Raw genomic sequence first — 22,064 nt, forward strand, 5'->3', positions numbered from 1 at the left:
TTAATATGCATTCACAATGACGCACATTCTGTCCAATCATCCAAACCTCAAAAAATGATTACAAATAAATTTAAATTATTTAAAATAAAACCAGCAAATCCTGACATTTATGAAGCTGGAAACATGAAATGTTATTTTCTGTCAATCGACTAACCAATACGGACCAATGCAGACCAATCGTTTCAGCTGTACTTGTATGAACTCTGGTAGTTTAGTCGATAACAAAGCATCATATTTTTTTAAGCTCTTCATATGTTTTATGTGCAAAATATTAATACGTCTTTACATATTAATATTTTGCTAAAGCTGTCAAATAATCAGAGCAGATTCAAAATAATTTGTTTGGCTTTTTTCACCTTATGGTAACTTCTTGCTTGATTCAAACATTTAACATTTTACTCAATTTGACCTAATCTGAAAAGGTGTGTGTACTACCACCCAACACATTTCCTGATGCATTTAACAAACAATGGCTTAATTCTACCATTACACCAGTGTTTGAGGCCAATCCTAACAAATAGCTTATTGATAATTCCATTGACTGAAGAAAAGAAACAATGCAGACTGGCCTGAATGCATTTTGCAACGGCAGTTAAATGTTCCCTAAAACAAGAGCTTAACAATCAGTGAAACTAAATACTCCCGCTGTGGGCTTAGACTAAATTGCCTGAGGTATCTGGAATTGTGTGACAGTAACACAACCTTGGTAAACAAGAAAACAAAAACTAGGCTTGAAAGACTGAAGACAATCTGGTGCCGCAGGTGTTTGCTGAAGAGATGGGCTGTACCTGAATGACATTACTGTATTTGACAATTTCTCCAAGGAGCTTCTTGTTCTCTGACTCATTCTGCTTCTGCTCCAGTTCTGCTGCATGCTGAGTAAAGAAACAAGAGAAGTATTCAAACTTTGAATGCAAATAAAAATAAGGATCTAGATGTGATAAAAAAAAATCCTACCTGTAACTTCTTAAACAGGTCTCCTTGTGTATTGTTGTTTCCTTGTTTTCCTTGTTTTGCCTTCCAGAACTGCTTCTGGGCCGAGTATCTGTTCATGGGACACACCTTGAAGAGGCAATCTGTAGAGGAGGAGGAGGAGGAGGAGAGGCATTCAGGCACAGAGGAGTCACTCCCTGTGAGTCAGGTTAAGTGCTACTGAACTTAATGTGGTGAAACTGCGTTTTTGAGGTTAATGGTTATTTACCCAACAGACGCTTTGTAGAGTCACTTAACAACATAAAAGCTCCTTTAAAACCACAATGTTGTGTCACACAACATTGAGCGCAAAGGATCTGGTCAGCCTCGACAGCTTTAAAAAAAAAACTGTGTGTGGGGGTTTCTGTGTGAGTTTAACCTTGAACCCATGTGACTAGTATATTTCTACACACCTCTAAACTTTTTGGGAGGGTTGGCCAGGTCTCCAGCATCAGGCTGGACCACACACCTGTCATCGACAAGCCTGTAGAGAAGAGCACAACATTAAAAACACATAGATTCTTCATTACATTAACCTGGACTGTAAAGTAAAGATTTACATGGGGCACATACTTGTGGCTTTACAGTTAAATGCAAATATACAAAGTCACAGACTACCATTGAAACCAAAAATTTGAATGCAGTGTTTGAAATCACCTCTACAGCTGCTCTGCTGACAACACAAAAAAAAGCATAGCTCTGTGCACCATCATCTGTTTAGATCTCTCCCAGAACCTGGACTGATGCTCTGAACATTTCTGGATGGAGCTCATCTAATTTAACGTTCCTTTGATCACCACAGACCAGCAGGTAGGAGGTCTGCTCAATGTTGTGAGTTTGCATCTAGATCTATAAAGTATAATGACGAAAGGTTTCTACGGCTATCACATAGAGCAGTGTTCTCTCTGAAGTGTAGGTTACTAGGGCATGCATAGACCGCCATGGGCTGCTGCCACCATAGGAAACCATGTGGTTTCTGTGCAGGGTTGATTAGAGGGCATTGAGAGGGTGTCATCGACTTATTAACTGCCTGGTTTCCCCTACATGCAGGCCCTTTATCTGCTAATTACTGACTATTTCACACACTAGAGATGTTTCATTGACGGTTTTAGTGGTGCACAGAAGGTCAGTGAAATTCACACATTTGACTGACATTCGGTTTGACTTATGAAGTGACAGATCTTTAGAGTAAATGTTTTGCTTCACCAGAGATGACAGGAATTAATAAGCGTGACGTAAAACACAGATCCACATGTGCACATTTCTGCTATTCATTCATGCTGCCTCATTTATCACATTCATGAAACACCATTTAAAATGTATTCATCTGTCACGTCACATTATATGTGAGCGGGTACATTTGAGTGATATATCTAAGGATACCTGACTTTTGTCATGTCTTGTCAAGAACATGTTCAACCAGATTAATTTCAGCCACCTCTGTTAGTAAACAAAACAAAGAAAAGATGGTCACGGTGCTCATAAAAGCTTGAATAACAGACTATTATTAGTGGAATTGGAGAAGTAAAAGCGGGTGAAAAACGATGAGGCTGAAGCTGAACAGATCATGTCTCAGAGACCAAATGTGAGATAATCTGGTGTAAAAGTACATGTTAATCAAGAACTAGGTTTGGTTTGTGTGTAAAACTAGTTCTCTAGTGGCAAAGGTCACACTGGAGTTTCCATGCGTTTTATTCAGCACACACAGTGTTTGTAGCGACGTCTTTAAACCAGAGAAATGTTATAGATTCGACCTGATGAAACATATTCTAGAACATAAGATATGTATTTCTATATCAAAAACTTCATATCATCCCATTTGCACCGAAGGCTGAGGTGCACAAGCACATCCATTCATCCCGTCCACTGAGGAGAAACATAATGCAATGGACAATTCCTTCAATTCATACAAAGCTGGCAGCTCTGCACAAACGAGCTGAGCCATTTCCTATTTATGTCAAGGCCCTCAATCAGTGTCAATCCACAGGCCGTGTATTATTTCCTCCGACACTGTATCAGAGTTACATCTAAATGAGAAACAATACAGCCCAACAGGAAGCTGAATCGAATGCTAAATGGCTAAAACAGGAAGGCTCTCTGGAAAAGTATCTCAACCTCATAAATAAGTAACCATAAGTCAGAAGAGAGCTGGGCTATAATTCAAACAGAGAGGCTTCGACAGTGCCTGACACTCAGAGTTTGCTCTGTAACCGGGTTAAACATGAACCAATGATAAATCCACCAGGCTTGACACAGACAAGCTAATTTTAGCTCCATTTGCGTGTGTTAAGTGGGCTGAGACAACTACACAGAAAAAAAAATACAGTGCGTAATGCAGAGCACCTGATCTGATAATTTTCTTTTAAAAGGAAGTATGGTAAGATGTTTTCTAAGGAAAAAGTGTCACATCTGTAAAGAAAGCATACGTGTGAAAATTTTTATAACCAGCGTCTGTTATCGCATGTTTCAACCTGAGTCATACACTTCTTAGTTAAATTATTCATTATTTTACTTCTCATGAACAAAAAAATTAAATCATCATCAATGAAAAAAAAAATATATATATATATATATATAATCTTTGTCTTACAATGCATGTCTTATCTATACACTGCATGTCCACGATAAAATGAACTGCTTGGTTATGAAACACAAAAATATTATACCAAAAAAAATAAATAAATAAATACCAAAATGAACCGCCTGATAATTAAAAATGTGAAACAGCATGAGGTCCGAGAGGTCATGGTCACTTATGGATCTGAATCTGCCAGACGACCTCATAAGAAACTCTAAGGTCATTTGGCTTTTGAGTGTTTGCAATGTAAGGTGTGTGAGGAACTCGCAGATTTAATGTTATCCTGAGCAAACACAGGCGTGTTGTAGCCGAGGTTACATTGTGCTCACAGGGGCTGTGGCTCTGGATGGTTACTGCAGGGTCTTTGCTTTGGATACCGCTGTGGGCTTGGTGAGTTCTGGCACAGCACAGCTCTTGATTAAAAAATAAATAAAAAAATACTCTGCACTCCTGTCAAACTACGTGGGTTATTGAATAGCCGATAAGAGTTTTCCTGCTTTGCCTTACAACTACAGGAGCTGTGAACAATCACCCCTCTCTGCACTTTTGCATTTTGAAATTTGCAATCCCTGTGTGCTACTGCTGCTGCCTACATTTGCATTGGCACAGGTCTTTACAGTCAAGGCAGCTTTTCAGCAGAAGAAAGTAGGTTGGCTGTGCGCACTCCTGCAGATAGTGAAGCAGGGTAAAAATGCTGTGTACTAAGTCAAGGTACTAACATGTTTTATTTTGCTCCTCGACAGCACAAGGCTTTAAAGGATCAGCCAGTTGTGGTGAAGTTACTGTTTGCGAGAGAAATTCACAGCAGAAAAAGCCAAGATTGAGGAACAAGGGTTGAGGAAAAAAGGAAAGGAGGTGGGTGGGGCAGATTCATTCCTCAGGGCCAGTTGATCTCTCCACGCTTGTTCTGCAGGCCAGAGTGCACCCGGAACCACCGAGGAATTTCAACATGCAATGACACTTCGAGCTCAAGAGGAACTACAGACAAAGAAACTGTTAATGAAATTTTCTTTGCACCGTTGTGTGGAGAATGACAAAGCAGTCATTCCTAGCCGTCACACCTACACAAAGCAGACTGACAACTGTATGAGCTATGAAATAAAAAAACACACTCCTCATGGTTGGGACCCTTTAAAATGAGTGCAAACCCTCATCACAAGTTACAATAAGTCTAAGTTGTTTCTTTACCTCTTTAAAGGTTAAAACACTTTAAGTGTTAACTAGCTGGCTAGTTTTCACCTGCAGTCTTATAAGCGTGATGTTTTTGATTAAATATTAACAATAACAGAGTATTTCAGAAGAAAAAACAGAAAACAGAGATAAGTCTATAAAAATTCAATCAAATTTTTGATATTCCCATCCTATTACTTCTCTTATGACCGCTCAGATTTCTCTTGTGACCCATTAGAGGGGTACAGACCCCCATCCTGATTTAAATGGTGTCCCACTGACTGAATCTGACAGGAAAATCAGGATTGTCAGCTCCAAAATCGAAATGTTGCACAGATCTCTTAAACCCTGGCTCACTATCATACACAATAAGGGAGATCACAAAGATCCTCGAGGGGAATGTAACACTCTAAACATATAAATTATTTACTCCTTCAATCAAGTGAAAAATAAATATCAAATCCTTATGGCAATATCTGCAGAGAGATTGCTGAGTGCTCTATATATGTCTACATAACTGGATAACTCTATCACAGCTCCTTATCCTAACTTCAAGTGTATGTTGACACTCTTTTATTCTGCAGAGATTGGGCCCTCTGACACCTCCTAGTGTCCTCTTCCGGATCCCCGAACCCTACTTTTGGGTCCCCAACGAACAACTGCTTCCTTGTCACTGTTACGCAGTGTACCTGGGCTAGCACGCTGCTTTGCATTCCTGTTACATTTGCGTAAACGTGAAGAATTTCCTGAGATGCAGCATTTTGCGCGCAGACAGGCCTTGGCCACAAGTCGCACACTTTAAAGTTCAGAGCGGTTTACAATGAACGTATAAAGTTAAAGAAGGGTGGATAAGTGCTGTGACTAAAGTGAAAGCAGTAAGATAATGAGGATTAATCCATATGGGGGTCCCCAGTGAGTAGAAAGTGAGAAGCAGACAGGAGGAACATACCCCAAAGTACTGATGAAGCCATTCACCGAGCCTTCCGCGTAAAGAGACACAATGTCTCCAATGTGAAGAAAACTAGATCTGTGCTCTGACATTTTCACTCTCTGTGCGGTACAGATGTGTCCTGGTTTCCCATTTAAATACGCGAATGGTGCTTTCTCTTCGTGTGAAGTGATCCACACGTTACAGCGCCTCCAGTTTAGCAGCAGTCCTCATGATCCACCTTCATTCTTCCAGCTCTACATTTCAGCAAGTCGATTCAGGAAAAAAAAAGTGCAAAACAAAAAAAGACTGGTGGTGCCTTTTTGTCTAAACAAAAAAAAGAGAGAAGAAAGCGCTGTGTTTTTTAGACTTATTCAACTTCTTCCTGTATGTCAGACAAACCGGAGAGAGCTCTTCTTCACATCCACTTCAGGGGGAGGAGACTGCGGCTGTCAGGGCTGTGAGCGAATTCCGTTCAATGACATGTTTTTGTTTTTATTCAGAGCAGCAGGCCTCTGAAAAGTCAGCCAAGTACAACTTTCAGTGGCAAATACACAATGCAATAAAGCACTAGCTGTAGGATTAGACAGTTCATACACACTAGAGAAATGTTGCTCAATAGACTAGTTTATATTGCATCATAAGAAGTAGCCTGCTCCTTTTAGATAGATAGATAGATAGATAGATAGATAGATAGATAGATAGATGATGATGAAATGATGAACTAAAACATATTGAACACTTTAGGTCTCCATAGCACTGCAGTGCAATAACAAAGAAGACAACAGAATTGTGGAAATCATAAATCACACATTAATGTTTCAGAGGGTTTAAAGATGATCTGGTCTGATCTTTTCATCACTCCACTTTTGGACAACAACAGCCACAGAAAGATAAGGAAGTACGTAAAGACAAGTAAATGTCTCATTTTCATATGGCAACAGAACCACACGATTGTGTAATTTAATACAGTTGGGTCAGGTGTAATGACTTTGTTGTTATTTATTGTGAAATTGTCAGTTTTATTCTTCTTTTGTTGATTGTTTTGTGAAATGTGAAGTGTAAAACTCCACAGAAAGTTACTAATACATGTACTCAAGTGCTGTACTCAAGGCACTTGTGCTTCCTGTGAGAGAGTATTCGTAGTTTAGAATAGTTTTTTTTTTTCTACATGCTTTACCTGAAATACAACCACACACACACAATGGGTTCATAGACATGCAAATGTAGAGAGCTGGAGGTGTGATGGGCAGCCACACAGAAGTGCCCTGGATGGGGGGGTTCAGTACCTTGCTTAAAGGCACCTATTATACAATGCATTGTCACAAAACAGTGTCTAGTTTGAGCTTGTTGACACTTTACATCAGATCAGATGTCTTTCTGCTAATGCTGTTAGCAGTTGCACCCAAAGACACATTTCCCCTCCAAACAGTTAAACAACTGTTCTTTGTGTCAAATCCAATATTTCACAAAAAATAGAGAAACATCCAAAATATTTATGTAAATACCAAAACTTTACTGCGTTTTCTTCTTTCTCCTCACATTGTTTGCCTCATAATTTATCATGTGACCCTTTTGGAGTTGCCTGATCACTGAACTAATCTTGTATGAGGCAATTAAAACTAGGTTCACCTCAACCAGCTACAACAATAAAATGTACATTGATGCAACAGCATTAAAAATCTAATAAAGTCATATATGATATCAGTTTTCTGCAGAATTAATACTTTTACTTTTTTTTAAGTTCTTTAAGCTGATAATATTTCTGTAAAGAAGTAAATACAGGACTTAAGTAGGTTTTGAATGCAGGACAATGAGTACAATGCAACGTTCTGTTACTGTTACTTAAGGATCTGAATACCTTTTCCACCACAGATGTTGTGCGTGATAGTGGTAATGTTCTGTTGAAACTTTATTTATAAATTTTGAAATTTTGAGCAACAAATTGTTTGGTAATCATGCCACAAAGGCGAGAACACTAAAGAGAACACGAACATTCATTAAATGGAAATCCTTGAACTGGAAAACCAAATGAACCGCAGTGGCATAATGATATAAACCCTTAAAAGTGGTAGTGGTTTTGGGTAAGTTAATGTATTACCTATATTGATACACAAGGGGCCGCTAGAGATCAAGACAAGGGGGATGAAGTTACATTTGTGTCTTTATTATGCAAGAAATGTTATTATCGGACCTATATCACCCTCTAGTGTTCCGTTTACTGAACCAACTGCTGCAGGACTGCTGCTCCCCTCTTGACTCTGTCTGTGTGTTAAATACAAACAAATGCACCAGAAAAGGCCTTTTCATACTGGTGCCACAGACTGGTTCTTGAGGCATATAAACAGTCTGCAGGTGAGACACAGTGACACACATTTACATGTGTATGGCTGAATACACAGCAAGAAACACCAGTAAACTTTGATAGATCAGGGTGATAATAAACCATGAGAAAATAAACAAAACTTGTATAAGTAAATAGAAGTAGTAGTAAATAAGTATAAAATGTAAAAAGAAAAGGTATAGGTGTATAAAAGGAGAGGACACAATAATAAACCAGTAAAATGTCCTGAACCAGCCACTGAAGCAAATGTTGATCTTTCATCACAGACCGGCCTACCATTGACCTTTAATGCTGTAGTGTTGCCACAGAAACTGCTTTATGTCTGTCTGGGAGTAACATGTGCAGCCTTGATGTGCTTCATGTTGAAACAAAGCCTCTTACAGAAAATATGAGGTACAGTGCTGCATTTTACAGTCACTATATTTGTCTGTTTTTTTCATACTGGGAGATGAAAAACTAAAATTGAAATGAATTTTCTTTGGCATGTGACCTCACGGTAATGTGAAAGCTGTAGTATAATATGAAAACACTGTAATCATTTAGAATGTAAAAAAGTTCAGAGTCTAGTGGTGGAAAGTAACTAAGTACATTTATTCAACTATGTTTTATAGCAATAGGTTGATGTACTTGTTGTTTTGTTTTTTATTATTATTTGTTTTTTAGTCTACATTTTACCTTCATTATGGCACTTTTCAGAAGAAATGTTGTACTTTTCATTCACCTTACAGCTTGATAACCAAATAAAATCAATAAAATGGGAAGTGGACCCAACATTATATGAAGCACTTAAAACGTTTTACATGGGGAAACATAAAAACAGAAAAACAAATAATCTGAGCCTCAAAATCTGAGGTATCTTACTTGTAGCTGTATTTGCATTGTATGGCACTTTATACCTCTACTCCACCACTTTCCATTACTTAAGTTAAGGGAGTACTTCTACCATGGCCCACTAAACTATACAAGTATGACCTTTACATATGGAAGTATAATAAGGAAACAAATAATAAGCCATAAGTATAATAATCCTAGCCATTGTCATCCCTTCACTGATAGGAAAAATAGAGAAATGTAATTTAGTTTTATTGAAGCATGGTGTGTTGGGCTGGGAGAGAGAGAGAGAGAGAGAGAGAGAGAGAGAGAGAGAGAGACTATGTATTTATGTTACCATGCAGTGCAGTCGCACCTTCCCACCAGCTCCGAACAATAAAGCGCTCCACTCCCTCCTTCACTGCGCACCACACGGACCTGTTTCTGTTTCCTCGCTTTCGTGTTTTGACAGAGAACTAAACACCGACGGCGAAAACAAAACTTTTTTTTTAATGCTACCTCTATATCTATGAGCTTCTTATTGAGCTCAGTTTACCTCCAACATCAGTAATACCAACAGCGCCAGCAGAAGAAGGAGGAGGAGGAGGAGGAGGACTGTCCCGGTCACACTTCACTTCACCACTAGTCGTTGAAGTCGTCTCGAGGCACCGGTGTGGATGTAAGTAAACCAGACTTCTTAAATTTTAACGCCACTCTACCTTTGCACGTGTGCGGGTTCTGCTTTCACGCAGGTGATATTTAGCACAGGTAAATTATCTCTGGAAACTTTCCGAGTCTTTTTGTTACCTCGTGCATGTGCCGAGGTTAAGTCTCGCGGTTTGAATAAGCAATGAATGGTGGTTAAACTTGGATCAAACCACCAGTGTTGTGCTACAACAAAAGAAATTCAACATGAGCGTTAAGACTAAGAGCTGAGGTAAAGTGCGTGGCTTCCTTTGGTACCACATTGTTAAGACTGATATTGACAAACTATGCAGTTACTGTACACTGGTAGGGCAGGTCTACTCCAGGTTCTATCTTTACAGACTCTGTTACAGATTAAACTGCCTGTTGATCATTTTAAACCCACTTCTTTTGTTATTTTTGGTTTGTGGGACTAATTTTCAACCTTTCCTCCCCCTCAGAAGCTCGAGAGGTTGAATGCTGTGAACAGTGTTGGAATGCAACAGGATTATCATCTGACCTTAACTCACTGGAGGCAAAGCAACCGGACCAGTAGATCACACGTTTTCTGATCTCTGCTGCACTACGATGCCTTTGAGGTTACAATGTCTACACTGAAGCACGTCATACTGCAGGATAAAGACCAGGATGTTGAGAAGAAGAAGCTGGGCTGGAGTTATATTGAGTGGGTTGAGAATGAAGTTGTCACCACAGGTGTGGCAAACGCACAGACACAAACAGATTTGCCCGCTTTTGAGCACAAGGAGTGTCAGACCAGCAGCCCGGTCATAATGCACATAGATCTCACACGGACACACTCCAAGCTGAGACATTCGTCCCTGGTGGACACAGACGGCCTGGTAGCACCTTTCTTCCAGTTTGACCGGCAGGCCCCTGGACGCATATCCACATCCCCTACCTTGAGGAGGATGAGGAGCACCCGGCGTCCTCTGACGGATACATGGGATACTGTCAGGATGGAAAGCACTCTCGAGGAGGCTTCCCCCATAAACCTCCTCTCCCCAGTACATAGAGTCAAGTCTCCTCTTGCAGTAAGCCCCCTGTCTGACGGAGAGATCTGTCCCGAGCATCAGCCCATTTTATCCACTGGCCGACAGAAAACCAAATCACATAGATCAAAGACATTTGACAATGGTATCGCTTCCGAGAAAGAAGAACGTCACAGCACTCATCCTACTCATAGTAAAACATTTGGATATTGTGATGGTGAAGTACAGGTGAGCTTGTAATTTTAACTGAAGCATGTCTGCTTTCTCTAATTACCTTGCAAACCTCTTCCCTCTAATCCAACACAAGTCATGAGCTGCACTGGTGAAGATTTATTTATTTTTAATCTATAGATTAAATAGTTACACATTCCTTCCTTTGCGGAAACCCTCTCTCCCTCAATCTGCCGTGCCTCCTGCGGTGGTCACTCACAATGCAAGCTTTTGACAGCAAATGAATCAGCAGTTACATGCACTGACAGCCTGCTGCCTGGAGAGCCCTGGGAAGTGCTCTCCTCGGGCCCCTATTCACCACAGTCAGCAGTCACCCAATAATGGAGGGGTCAGTGAGCGATGGAAAAAGATAATGGGGAGATCCATTCATCAGCTCGTGGTATTCAGCCCAGCACATTCTCAATAGAGTCCCGACATTCTCCTCAGATATCAGAGGCTTTTGAATCCAAGCAGCCACTTAAAACACTGATTCAGATTTGAATGTCTTTGAAAGTGATATAGTGGTGTCGTTAGCAGTAGGAGGTCTTTGCACCGTCCACTTGAAGCTGTGTACAGTAAGACAGTGCTAATGCGACATGTAAATAGTAGAATAAGTTCAGCTTTGGAGAGCAATGAGAGTGTTTTTAATTGTGTGAAAATAAGTACATTTGCGCTCATGTATGTTTTCATTAGTATATGGAAATGATTTAAAGTTTTCCACTGACACTGACGCAGTGTTCTTTTTTGCAGGACAAAGAGCATTTTCATAATAGGTAAGTGTACGTTATACTGATTTGCATGTTGTCTGTGTGCCACCTGGACGTTCAAGAGTGTCGGAACATGTTTGCATGTCAGGAATGTAGTAAAATTGTCCCTGTGGCTGATGAACTGGATAACAGCGCTCGCATTTGTTTTTGTCTGTCACTTTGATTAGTCTCTAATTTTCATAGTCAACCACCTCTGCGTCAGTGTCCAAAAATACCTGCAGCACAAAGATATAAGCTTTAATATGTCACTTCATCATCGCTGTGTCCTCTGTGCTCACTGGTTGGACAATCGTGAGCGACGATGATTGGATGTTTAAGGGTTTAGGGAGCCCCATTGTGCATTCATTGTCATCCATGTCTTTGTTAATGGAGCATAGGCTTTGTGGGTTAAGTTTTGAGAGTCCCATGGTATGGGCTAGACAAACCCTCATTAAGGCTGTTTTCTCTTACTGCCACCCACACCCCTCCTAATGGGCTACCGGGCTCTTCCCCTCACTGGATAATTAGGCAGCTATTGTCCCTGTAATTACACCCTGGCACTGTGCCTCGTACAGTGACCAGTCCCTGTGAGCCATTGGTTGGGACAGTTGTTGTGTTTGGGCATCATTATTTCTCTTGTTGTGCAGGAACAAAACACCCATTTTTACAAGTGCTCTTGGTGGCAGCGAGGCTGACACAGAGAAAGCTTTCTGAACGGTCACAAAGCAACAGGATGTCATTGTGAGGATGCTGTGGAATGAACTACACGGAAGCACTGACCTGGTTTAGAGGAGTAATTGTGCCTTTCTTACTTTCCCATTAGCCACGTATCCTCTACAGTGCTCAGGTGCTGCTGACTATTATCTGTTTTACCCTTGATTCAGCACTGCCTGCCTTTACATAGATCTGGTGGCAGGGATTGTATCATTTTCCAGGAAGAATACGAACAGGGAACAGTTGACGCTTTCACAGTTGGTGGGGAAAAAAAAGATCTACTCCTCTTTAGTTATAGACTAACTTATCCTCCTGTACAGGTTGGCCCTGCAGCCATGTGGCCTCCATGTGCATTCGAGTTTGTCTCGTTTGCTGCTTATGCAAGAGTGCAGGCACAGAAGCAGAAATGCAGCTACTCTTTGAGCGGATATTCTGAGCTGTAATAGGAAGAACGTCTAAGAAAGATCAATCATTCTCACAAAGCAGTTTTTACATATAATAGGCAGTGCAGTTCCTCTTTCTTGTACTTCTGTTCCAGTTTATTGTTTTATTATCAAAAAGGGAGATTGCCCATGCTTCCTTATTGTTTGATCATGTCCCTGATAACCTTTATAGATAGATGTTGATCTACGTAATGAGGGTTTATTTCTCCTTTATCTGACCCTTTTGTGCTTATCTCTAAACTCTAAACTGTTTTTTAAAGCCAAGATCCTGAAAAATTCAGGCTTGAAACTGCCACATGTTGACGTGGGTCACTGATCAGCTGTTGATTAGTGTCAGCGTGCTGAAAGGGAATCTTACCATTGGCAAAACCAGCCTGTCTGGTTGTTGTGAGCTCATTTCAACCAACTGCAGCCATGTTAAAGGACTATAAGCCTCTTTTTGGCATTGGCACAGTCTGGATTGTGATTGCTGGAGTCACCGATCAGGTTTTGCTATCAACTTTTACACAACATTCATGTTGCCATGGCCTTTCAAGATATTTAGTCTGCAGATTCGATGTCACCCTCACCTTGTTAACATAAATATTAGAGTTTTAATTTCAACACATGAATGCCCAGTCTTACTTTCACAAGTGTAATCTCTGAAGTACAACAGCAAAAGGATAAGTCAAAATACACTTGAGAACAGTGGTTGTTTGAGCTTTGCCTGAGGCAAAAAGGCAGGCCTGTGTTTTTCCAGCCACTGCCATGCATCGGTTACTAACTACGAAAAGGAGACCAAGAGGATTATAACTGGCTCACACTGACAACTTGCCTCCTTACACACAAATAGGGTGATCCATTAATCATGAGCTATCCACGTATAAGCCAGACACATAACACTTATCCTTTATAATTTCTGCTACTCATGTTAATCGCCAATTTGCTGCACAATGCAGATGGTATTTCAGTGGTATTTCAACCATGTAGAACGACAAAAGGAATTCTGTTATTTCCTGAGGCCTTGCACTAAGTCCATTCTCTTTGTGCTGTATTACATTTACAATAGCACAACAATGGTTCTTGTAACAGTGAGTCTCAGGTGTCCAGTGAGAGTCTGAAACTGTCAAGCACTTTGAATCTGAATGTGGAGTACCATCTGAAGACATTAATGTGGTTATTGTTCCCTCAGGCTTCAGGAGAGGAGACGCAGCTCTGTGGTTGTCAGCCTGCCCGGATTGGATGTTTCACCAGGAGACCTTTTTGTATCCAATGGAGTGGCTGACATGTTAAATGGTTCAAACTTCTCTGGTAAATTCCCACGCTCTATTATATATCAACTTTAATGATCTCCTTTTTTATGACAAGTGGCTGATTTGACTACCATCCACATTGGTACCCACTGGTACATCTGGCTCTCTGTCAACATATAAATATAATAAATAAATAAATAAATAAAAATTGGATGTCACGCATCATAGCATGTTTTATCAGTGTTGTTTCCCACCCTCAGTAATGAGGGAAGATGCTGTAGATCACTAAACAGCTGTCTTTATTTATTGTCATTTAGTAATAGGGGTGGCCTCGACTTCATATGTTATGCTGATTTTCAATTTAAACATTTTTCTTCTACCACTGGTGTTGTTAAAGTTACAGTGTTAATTTAGATCGACAGTCAGCTGGTTTGAATTGACAGTCATTTTCATTTTCAAATATTTCTTTATAAAAAGATACGTGTTATATAACCACTATATAATTTTTGTCATGTCAAGCCTGCATTTGATTTCTCAAAACTGAAAGCTCATTTAGATCGATTTTCGATATAAAATCGATATTGTGGCACCTCTGTGTATTAGTAATGATGCTTTTATAATCTACTCTCATACTAGGTGATGACCCATGACCCCTATGAGCTCTGGTTTAGTAATATGTTTTGACTTGAGAACATTTAAATTTCTGTTTTTGCAGCCTGTATTATTTCTTTAAAGGCTGTAGTAAGGTCATAGCTACTGTCTGTTTCCCCTCACAGATTTAACTTATGAGTTGAATGACTGTTCTATAATGAGCTTTCATATTTGACAGCTTCAGACCTTTTAATAAATTGCGACTTGTAACGTAGTTTAGTTTCTAGGCAATCCTAAATTATGGATATAATCAAGCATGAATTATTGCTATAATATTTTTATTCACATCAACATTTTTCAACAAACCTGATTATTCTGGCAAAGACAATGTGCAACATATCCATATCTGGAGCTAATTAGAGACTTTGGGGGCAGATAACACTAAAACACTGTTTTTAGCTTCAGGGTTGATGAGTTCAGCAGTGTACAGTCTTTCAGTGTGTCTTCAAAGGATGCACATTATGTTTGTGGTGCAAAGCTACAAACCAGGTCCAAACGATCAGAAAACTATTTATGCGCTCCTTTTATGTAACTTAACCTTTTATATTTGTAGAAAAAAATAAGCCCACCACAGTTTTTATCCTAACACACTGTTTTGTTTTGTTTTTGTTTAATTATAATCCCATTTATAGTACAGCACACATTCTCTGTTCTTCTAATCTGTATTTCATTTTTGTGATTTTTACAGATACTAAGAAATCAAAGTGGCCTTTTTCAAGACGTAGTACGGTAGGTGTGTTTGTTGTTTGCTGTGTGTATGGCTGGTGCCAACGGTGTGCTTGTGGTTTGTTTTCATGGGTTTTGTTTTAGCAGTGGGCAGTCAGTTTGGACATTGTTCTCTGACCCACTTCTCAAAGTAGATTAATGTGGTTCTTCTTATTCCCTTTAGCCCTTTTGTAATTGGTCAACATATAAAATGCAGAACTCGAGCCAAACTTGTTTCATTAGTTTCATAGTTTTAGTAGAACATAGTTCAACGCTGTCATTTGGAGAGATTAAATCTGCTAACACAGCCTTTCCCTTGATCAACACACATCATAACCTAAAGCCATTTTCAGAGTACACCTAATGTAACTGTGTGCCTTTTCCTTCGCTTTTCAGACTAAAGGGAAATCGCAGACAGGCACAGCAACAGATGTTGAAAAATATCTGTCAACATCACAGATTCAAGACTGGAGAAACTCTGACCTTCAGAGGTATAAGGTGAGAAATGACTGTCAGCAGCTAAAGCCCTTAGCATCTGTGGTGTTTGTTATGTAAATCCTGTTCTTTATGACTGCGCTGTGACTTCTAATCCAAGCAAACTCAGATTTTGAACTGAGAGATCCAGATTTCCAATCCAAATAGATCTCAATGTTTAACAAGTGATTAGAAATTAGAGGGAAGCTCCCGCAAGTTGTGCAAGAACCAGAATTTCCAAACAGAAACCAGTTAGGCCGACCCTACACAGGTACATAAACAAACACTCATGCTTGAGTGTGTCAGGATGGTGGTAGAAATACGCGTTAAGAGTCTTTTTTAATAGTTGATTTCTTCTTGTCTGATCACTTCTTTGCTGCTGTCTTTTCTGCAGGACTACTCTGTGGCAGAGTTCCTGCGGGACCAGTCTTCCCAGGTGAGCCCCACCTCTGACCCTCAGGGCTTCAAGAGACACGAGGCCATCTGGGAACTCTTCACGAGCGAGTGTGTTTACTTCCTGGATCAGCTCATGGTTCTCAAAGAGGTGACTGTACAAAGCCTCAGAATGCACACATACACACACACATGCAAATACACACAAACACACACACACACACACACAGGTCCAGGAATAAATAGACCAAACCCAAACGAAACCCAACACCTGCTGCTTTGTGTTTTTTCTCCTGTCACTGAATTCCTGTCAGCGAGGTTGGTATAAAAGTCTCTTTGGGTTTCCCATTCTTTACGGCAGTGGATTAGAAATTTAATGCTGGCACAGCAGATAGCCCAAGCCTATTCTCACTCTTGCTTCTTTGTTGCTTTCAGGTGTTTTCAGCTACACTCACAAACCTACAGATGAGGAACTGCCTCACTGACATCGACTCCTGGAGGCTGTTTGCAAATCTCAATGAGCTTTGCCTGGTGAGACATGATGCAATGTAAATAATTACAAACAACAGCAGGCTTCGTAGCATTATAATAATTAGAATAAAAACACTGTTTGTTGCACAAGACCCGGTCTTACTCTTGAAATAGTGTAGAAGGTGATAGATTAAACCTTTATCTAACCAGGAAAGTCTTGTGGAGATTAAGAATCCCCTTTTTATTGACTCTTGGCCAGAGACAGCACTGAGCGAGAGACAAATAAAATAAGATACACTATGTCATAAAACTAGAAATCATCAATAAAATTGTGCAAAACATTTAATTCCAGAAACAACTTAAATATCAGCAGCTGTCCAAAACATCCAAAATAAAGAGGTACAATCTGAAACAATAATTTCATGTGTGACATTAGTAACTATCTGTATTCATATACATCATATCATTCATCGTATGTTTTACAGTGTCTGTCAGACACAGCTTAATAGAGAACTTTTGTTTTTGCATTTTTAATTGACTTACTAGCAACTCAAGTATCACACACCTGATTGTATCACAGCCTCCTCACAGTTTCACTACAGATACGAGTGAAAACAAAGTGAACTGTGACATTGGAGGACTGCGTCATTCATAAACAATGATGTATTTGTATTGGTTAGTTATGGTTTTGTTCATCAGTAGTAGTAGGAGTATTAATACTTAGTGATAAGGTTACAATGTTCTGTAAATTAAGTAATTTAGAAGAAACAAAAGTGGTGAAAAATGGTGAAATCTTGCAACAGATTAGTTTTTATGGCAATTTCTTACACTGTTAACAAACTAAACGTGACTGAGGCGTAACCATGTTGCACGTCTGTGCTGTGACACTTGACACTGACTGTTTTCTTCTGCAGGTGAGCTTTGGTTTCCTGAACAACCTCCTCCGCGTCATCAAGGACACGTTGGAGATTAATGAGGGTGGCGGGCCCACCCTGCTGGAGCTGCTGAGCAAGGCAAGTGTGGCTTACATGTGCACACACAAACACACTGACTCTGCAGTCTACACTCTGTCATTCGTTCAGTTGTAAAACTTCACTGATAAGACGTTTGGAGACAAACACAACATTTCACACCTGAAGACAAACTTCACTACTAAATGTGTGCTGGATACGTGTGCACATTATGCAATAATGCAGGACACACTTTTAACCAGATTTATTCAAAACATTAAGTATTTTTCTAACTAGCAATTTGATCTTCTGTATTTGTTAAACTAATAATTTAAGATGCATTCTTATATATAAATGGTTAATTTATTGCACTTATATTATCCACTTATTTGTTTTGAATTGAAGTTTGACAGCCCTATCATTATCATTATCCATCTCCCATAATTGGACAAAATCGTAACAATATGAAATCATATTCACGGCTTTGACTAGATCACGTTTCCTCAAAGAGATTGTCTCTTCATCGCGCTGTCAAATGATGCATCACAAGAAGCAGCAACTAATAGAGGAAGCTCTTCTTACACTAGCTAGAGAATATATCACACACACAGGTTAAGTTTTTAAGCCTGTACGCAGATCGGCATCATCATTTTACATTTTCTTAATAATCTGTTTATCTGCGACTTAATGGCTGATGTGAGCAGTATCCTGATGTTTGTACAACACTCCTATCTGTTGGCAGGCTTTCCAGAAGAGTATATGCTACTCCCTGCAGAAGTACTGCCTGAACTACACCACAGCCCTGCTTTATCTGGACAGCCTGAAGCCCAGGGAGGACTTTGGATCTTACACAAAGGTACGGGAGGGACTTCACTCAAAGCACCTAAATGGTGTGCGTGTGTGTGCGTGTGTGTGTGTGAGTGAGTCAGAATGGTGGCAAGGATGCCATATACCTTGACAACGCGGCAGGCAGCTCTGTGCCAAGTGTAAGAGGGGACACACAACATTGCTGCCTAAACAGCAAACAAGCAGCTCAGTGTCACCAAGGCCTGCCAAAGAGAGGAATGTGACCATTTGTCCCTTGTGTAACCTTCCCTGTCATCATGCTTATGTATTTGTTAGGCCTTTTATTGTGTTTTGGTCTTAGATCTCACTTGTCTTCACACGCTTTTCACCGCCCATCCCCCCCGTCACCCCTGCATTCTGACAAACACCGTGACAAGCTCTTTCACCTTCTGACCTCCCCTCTTTTTTTCCTCCCTCTCACGCTGTCCTCTCTCTCAGTGGTGTGAGAGGAACGAACAGTGCCGGAGGCTGCATCTGCGCGACCTGCTGGTGGCGCCGTTGCAGAGGCTAACTCGATACCCGCTGTTGTTGCGGAACATTGCGAAGAGGTGCCAGACGGAGGAAGAGACCAGAGGCCTGCAGGTTATAGCGGAACAAGTGGACACATCTATATGTGAGCTACGTGCACCACCCTGAGTACTTCCTTTTCTATTGAAAAATGTGATGTTCTCTACCACCTGAACATTGCCTTATCAGCAGACTGAGTAAGCGTACTGTTTTGCAGGGTTCCTTTATGACAGCTCTGACTGTGTCATTCATTCAAGTGTTTCTTTAATCGTGTGTTTGTCAACAGGTGGTTTACACACATATTAAGACACATGTTAAGCAGATGCAAGTGAGGTAAACTCCATCAGAACAAACAGAGCAAACAGGCTACATGTCTTGGATGGCAGCCAAAAGCCCTGACCACTTATTCTTTACAGCATGCCTGTGCCTGCAGACCTGTTGTGGCAGTTTACTGTAACTAGAAGGACAGGCTGTGGGAAGTGTGCCGCAGAGCTGCAACTCCGTGTCATGTTGTTGTATTGAACAAATAGCCATACAAGACCAAACAATGTGGACTCATAAATCTTGACATGACACACTTTCCTGGAATCATTTAATCACGGGTAAATCATGGCATGACAGTGAAGATGTGTAGGGCAATGTTCTCTGGGTGTGGGGCGGGGTATTGACTGTAAAAGCTGAGCGGTGGTGTAATCTCTCACGATATGCTCACACCCGTGTTTGGCACGCAACAATGAGGAAGATTCAACAACGTAATAAAGTGGTGATTGATAAGCAATGTTATGATAGAGGAAATGTGTTTTAAAGGTGTTATAATGTGACTGCAGTAATTAATCTAATAATTAACTCTGTTAAAGTGAGTAGATATTTTGGCAGTACACTCCTATCAGGTGTTTTTGTCCCTGTTGATTTGAAATGACGCCTCTCTGCTTCCAGGTGATTTAGAGGGAAAGGTGAAATGGCTAGACAACTACCAGAAGGTTAAACAGCTAAGAGACACTCTGGTGTGGCTGCCTGTATGGGAGAGAGACAAACGTGCCTTCGTCCCTGAGGTCTGTCTAGTTATGTGCATATATTCAAATTTGTGCCTGTGATAGCTTTGTTAATAACGTATAAAAGTCGCAGATACTCTCTGATATAACACTTCACCCTTCAATACCTTTTATGAGCAGATAAGACAATCCAATCATTTATCTGGATTTGAAATCAGATATCCTGAAAAGCAAAGAAAGCTATTCAAGTCTTACAGTGCCATAATTATTATCTGTTACTTTGGTATCAGAAAATTGGATCTTTCTATATCAGTTTACATGTCAAGAGGTGAGCATGTTTTCTTCGTACCTGACTGACTGCTTCTCTCTCAGAATCTGAAACATCTCTTAAAAGCTGTCACGCTGGAGAACCTCATTTCTCACAGAAGTTTGCTGCACGAAGGGAAACTGGTGCTCATAGGTGAGCGCAGCTGGCTACAGTCCAACAAATATTTTTACGTGCTTAGCTGCTTCGACTTGAGCAAAATCTTTTTTTCGTTTCATTGCTAGACAACACAAAGCTGGTAGACGTCTGTCTGTTCCTGTTTGACGAATTCCTGCTGATCACAAAGATAAAGAGAAACAAGAAGGTGGGTCACTCTGTTGCTTTCCACATCAGATGTCCTGTTGCAATGGTGTACAGAAGCTTCATTAGTTGTTCATACTGTGTCCTTTCTTTTTGTATAGCGGTCCATCGGTCCAGAGCAGAATCCTCTGAGGCTGCCACAGAACCTGGAGCTGGATCAGCTGCTAAAGGAGGGATGCACCTTCACGGTTCTGGACCAGCCTGTCTCACTGGACCGACTGCAGCTCAAGAACATTGATCAGCTCAATGCATCAAGTAATAATAGCATTTTAGACAATCTTTCTTGTTGAGTTCAATGCAAGTACAATTCAGACTCCTTATTTACTGTAAAATGCAGTATTGATTATTGGATTGTCTAATATATCATCATATCGTATCATGTGTTAAAGTTGTAATAACAAATTGTAATGTTGTTTTCTTTGTAGCATCAGGGCTGCCTCATTCTTTCATAATCATGCACCAAAACCGGTACCAGCAGTGCATCGGTGCATTCATCCTGCAAGCTGGATCAGAGACTGCCAAGGTAAATTCAGTTCACTTCAGCTATGAATATTTCATAAGTTTCAAAAGGCATGCAGTCTCTTAAAGTCTGGTAGACTACTGATTATACACCGTATACTCATATATTCTTTGTAACATCAATGCTACAAGATTTCACTGGTAACATTCACAAAGAAGCACTCAAGTAATATTTTAAATGGTAAATGTATTTTGCTTAAGATATTTTTAAATGAGAGTTTAGTGGATTTTTAAATAATCCCACTCATCATTTGCACAGTAATTTAGACTTACCTCATACGTTTGCAGTTACTTACTGACAGAATACTATTGGAAATCTGCCTGGGCTTTCCTTGATAAAGATTTACTTTGTCTTCAATTGTACATATATTTTAAAATTAAAAGTCAGTCATAAGCTTTCCAAATTTCCATGCAGTTAAGTTCAAAGATTTATGCATAATACAGTATAATATATGTTAACTTATACTTATGTGCAAATATATAGATATACATACAAGTAAATCAATATACCTTTCAAATATCTGCAAACTACTGGATAGCGAACTTGATATGTTTTCATGCGTCTTTTCCAGAGAGTGTGGATGTCAAAGATAGAGGGTGCTGTGACGGCGCTGCTGAAGCTGGACTCTCAGCAACCGCGAGTCAAGAGCTCCTCACTGTGGCTGGAGTCTTCACAGATATGACAAACAAACCAGAAGCCCTCTGAAATGTCCCTACTGTTAACATGCACTTCACTGTCTCCTGACCTCCTGTAATTGACTGTATTAGCACTCTAGGATCATTTTGTAAACTCCACGTTTGCCTTTAAGGGCAGCTACTGCAGTAGCGTACAATAAATAACTGATGATGTAGTAAAAGTTTTGATTTTCCTTTTTAAAGAACACACATCATTTCTTCTATTTAAAGCTTCTCTTCTGTTTTGTCCACTCACTCAGATATTAAATTCACCTCAAGTTGCATTCAGTTACTGTTCTTGAGCCTTTAGTCATGTCACATGCTCTTCATCAAATGGTAAATGGACTGTACTTATATCGCTAATCACATTTGGGGCTCAGTATGTTGCCTAAGGACATTTCAACATGTAGACTGG

General features: G+C 40.1%; 2 protein-coding genes across 4 annotated transcripts in view; one reads left to right on the plus strand and one right to left on the minus strand.

Annotated features, from left to right (window-relative positions):
* Positions 1 to 6,088, minus strand: part of itpr2 (inositol 1,4,5-trisphosphate receptor, type 2) — a 54,431-nt gene extending 48,343 nt beyond the window's left edge. Inside the window, exons 1-4 of one of the 2 annotated variants that reach the window (XM_010737695.3) lie at positions 5,670 to 6,088; positions 1,386 to 1,456; positions 958 to 1,076; positions 789 to 875 (exon numbers count right to left, since the gene is read on the minus strand). In XM_010737695.3, the coding sequence (XP_010735997.2) occupies positions 789 to 875; positions 958 to 1,076; positions 1,386 to 1,456; positions 5,670 to 5,761 (369 nt within the window). In that variant the 5' untranslated portion in view covers positions 5,762 to 6,088. The remainder of the gene's footprint in view (positions 1 to 788; positions 876 to 957; positions 1,077 to 1,385; positions 1,457 to 5,669) is intronic. The other variant, XM_010737696.3, reaches the window with a different exon arrangement.
* Positions 6,089 to 9,166: 3,078 nt separating this feature from the next.
* plekhg7 (pleckstrin homology domain containing, family G (with RhoGef domain) member 7) lies at positions 9,167 to 21,921 on the plus strand. Of its 2 annotated transcripts, none has more exons than XM_010737694.3 (17): positions 9,167 to 9,481; positions 9,948 to 10,724; positions 11,457 to 11,479; positions 13,781 to 13,899; positions 15,181 to 15,221; positions 15,594 to 15,695; positions 16,066 to 16,215; positions 16,500 to 16,595; positions 17,450 to 17,548; positions 18,228 to 18,341; positions 18,770 to 18,944; positions 19,775 to 19,890; positions 20,203 to 20,290; positions 20,380 to 20,459; positions 20,557 to 20,710; positions 20,881 to 20,978; positions 21,547 to 21,921. In XM_010737694.3, exons 2-17 carry the CDS (start codon positions 10,092 to 10,094, stop codon positions 21,655 to 21,657), a joined length of 2,199 nt encoding a protein of 732 aa, XP_010735996.3. In that variant the 5' UTR covers positions 9,167 to 9,481; positions 9,948 to 10,091; the 3' UTR covers positions 21,658 to 21,921. The 2 variants fall into 2 exon arrangements, with proteins under 2 accessions (XP_010735996.3, XP_019134413.2); XM_019278868.2 differs by lacking the exon at positions 9,167 to 9,481 and adding an exon at positions 9,545 to 9,739.
* Positions 21,922 to 22,064: the final 143 nt, after the last annotated feature.

This window comes from Larimichthys crocea, chromosome XXI (genome assembly GCF_000972845.2).
Source record: "Larimichthys crocea isolate SSNF chromosome XXI, L_crocea_2.0, whole genome shotgun sequence".
In the NCBI taxonomy this organism is placed as follows: Eukaryota; Metazoa; Chordata; class Actinopteri; family Sciaenidae; genus Larimichthys; species Larimichthys crocea.

What these genes read in the sequence shown, in the direction of transcription:
- plekhg7 (XM_010737694.3), top strand. Translation starts at nt 10,092, where the DNA reads ATGTCTACACTGAAGCACGTCATACTGCAGGATAAAGACCAGGATGTT. An exon ending in AAAGAGCATTTTCATAATAG is followed by an intron (nt 11,480 to 13,780) that starts GTAAGTGTACGT and finishes TTGTTCCCTCAG; the next exon opens with GCTTCAGGAGAGGAGACGCA. An exon ending in AGGGAAACTGGTGCTCATAG is followed by an intron (nt 20,291 to 20,379) that starts GTGAGCGCAGCT and finishes TTTCATTGCTAG; the next exon opens with ACAACACAAAGCTGGTAGAC.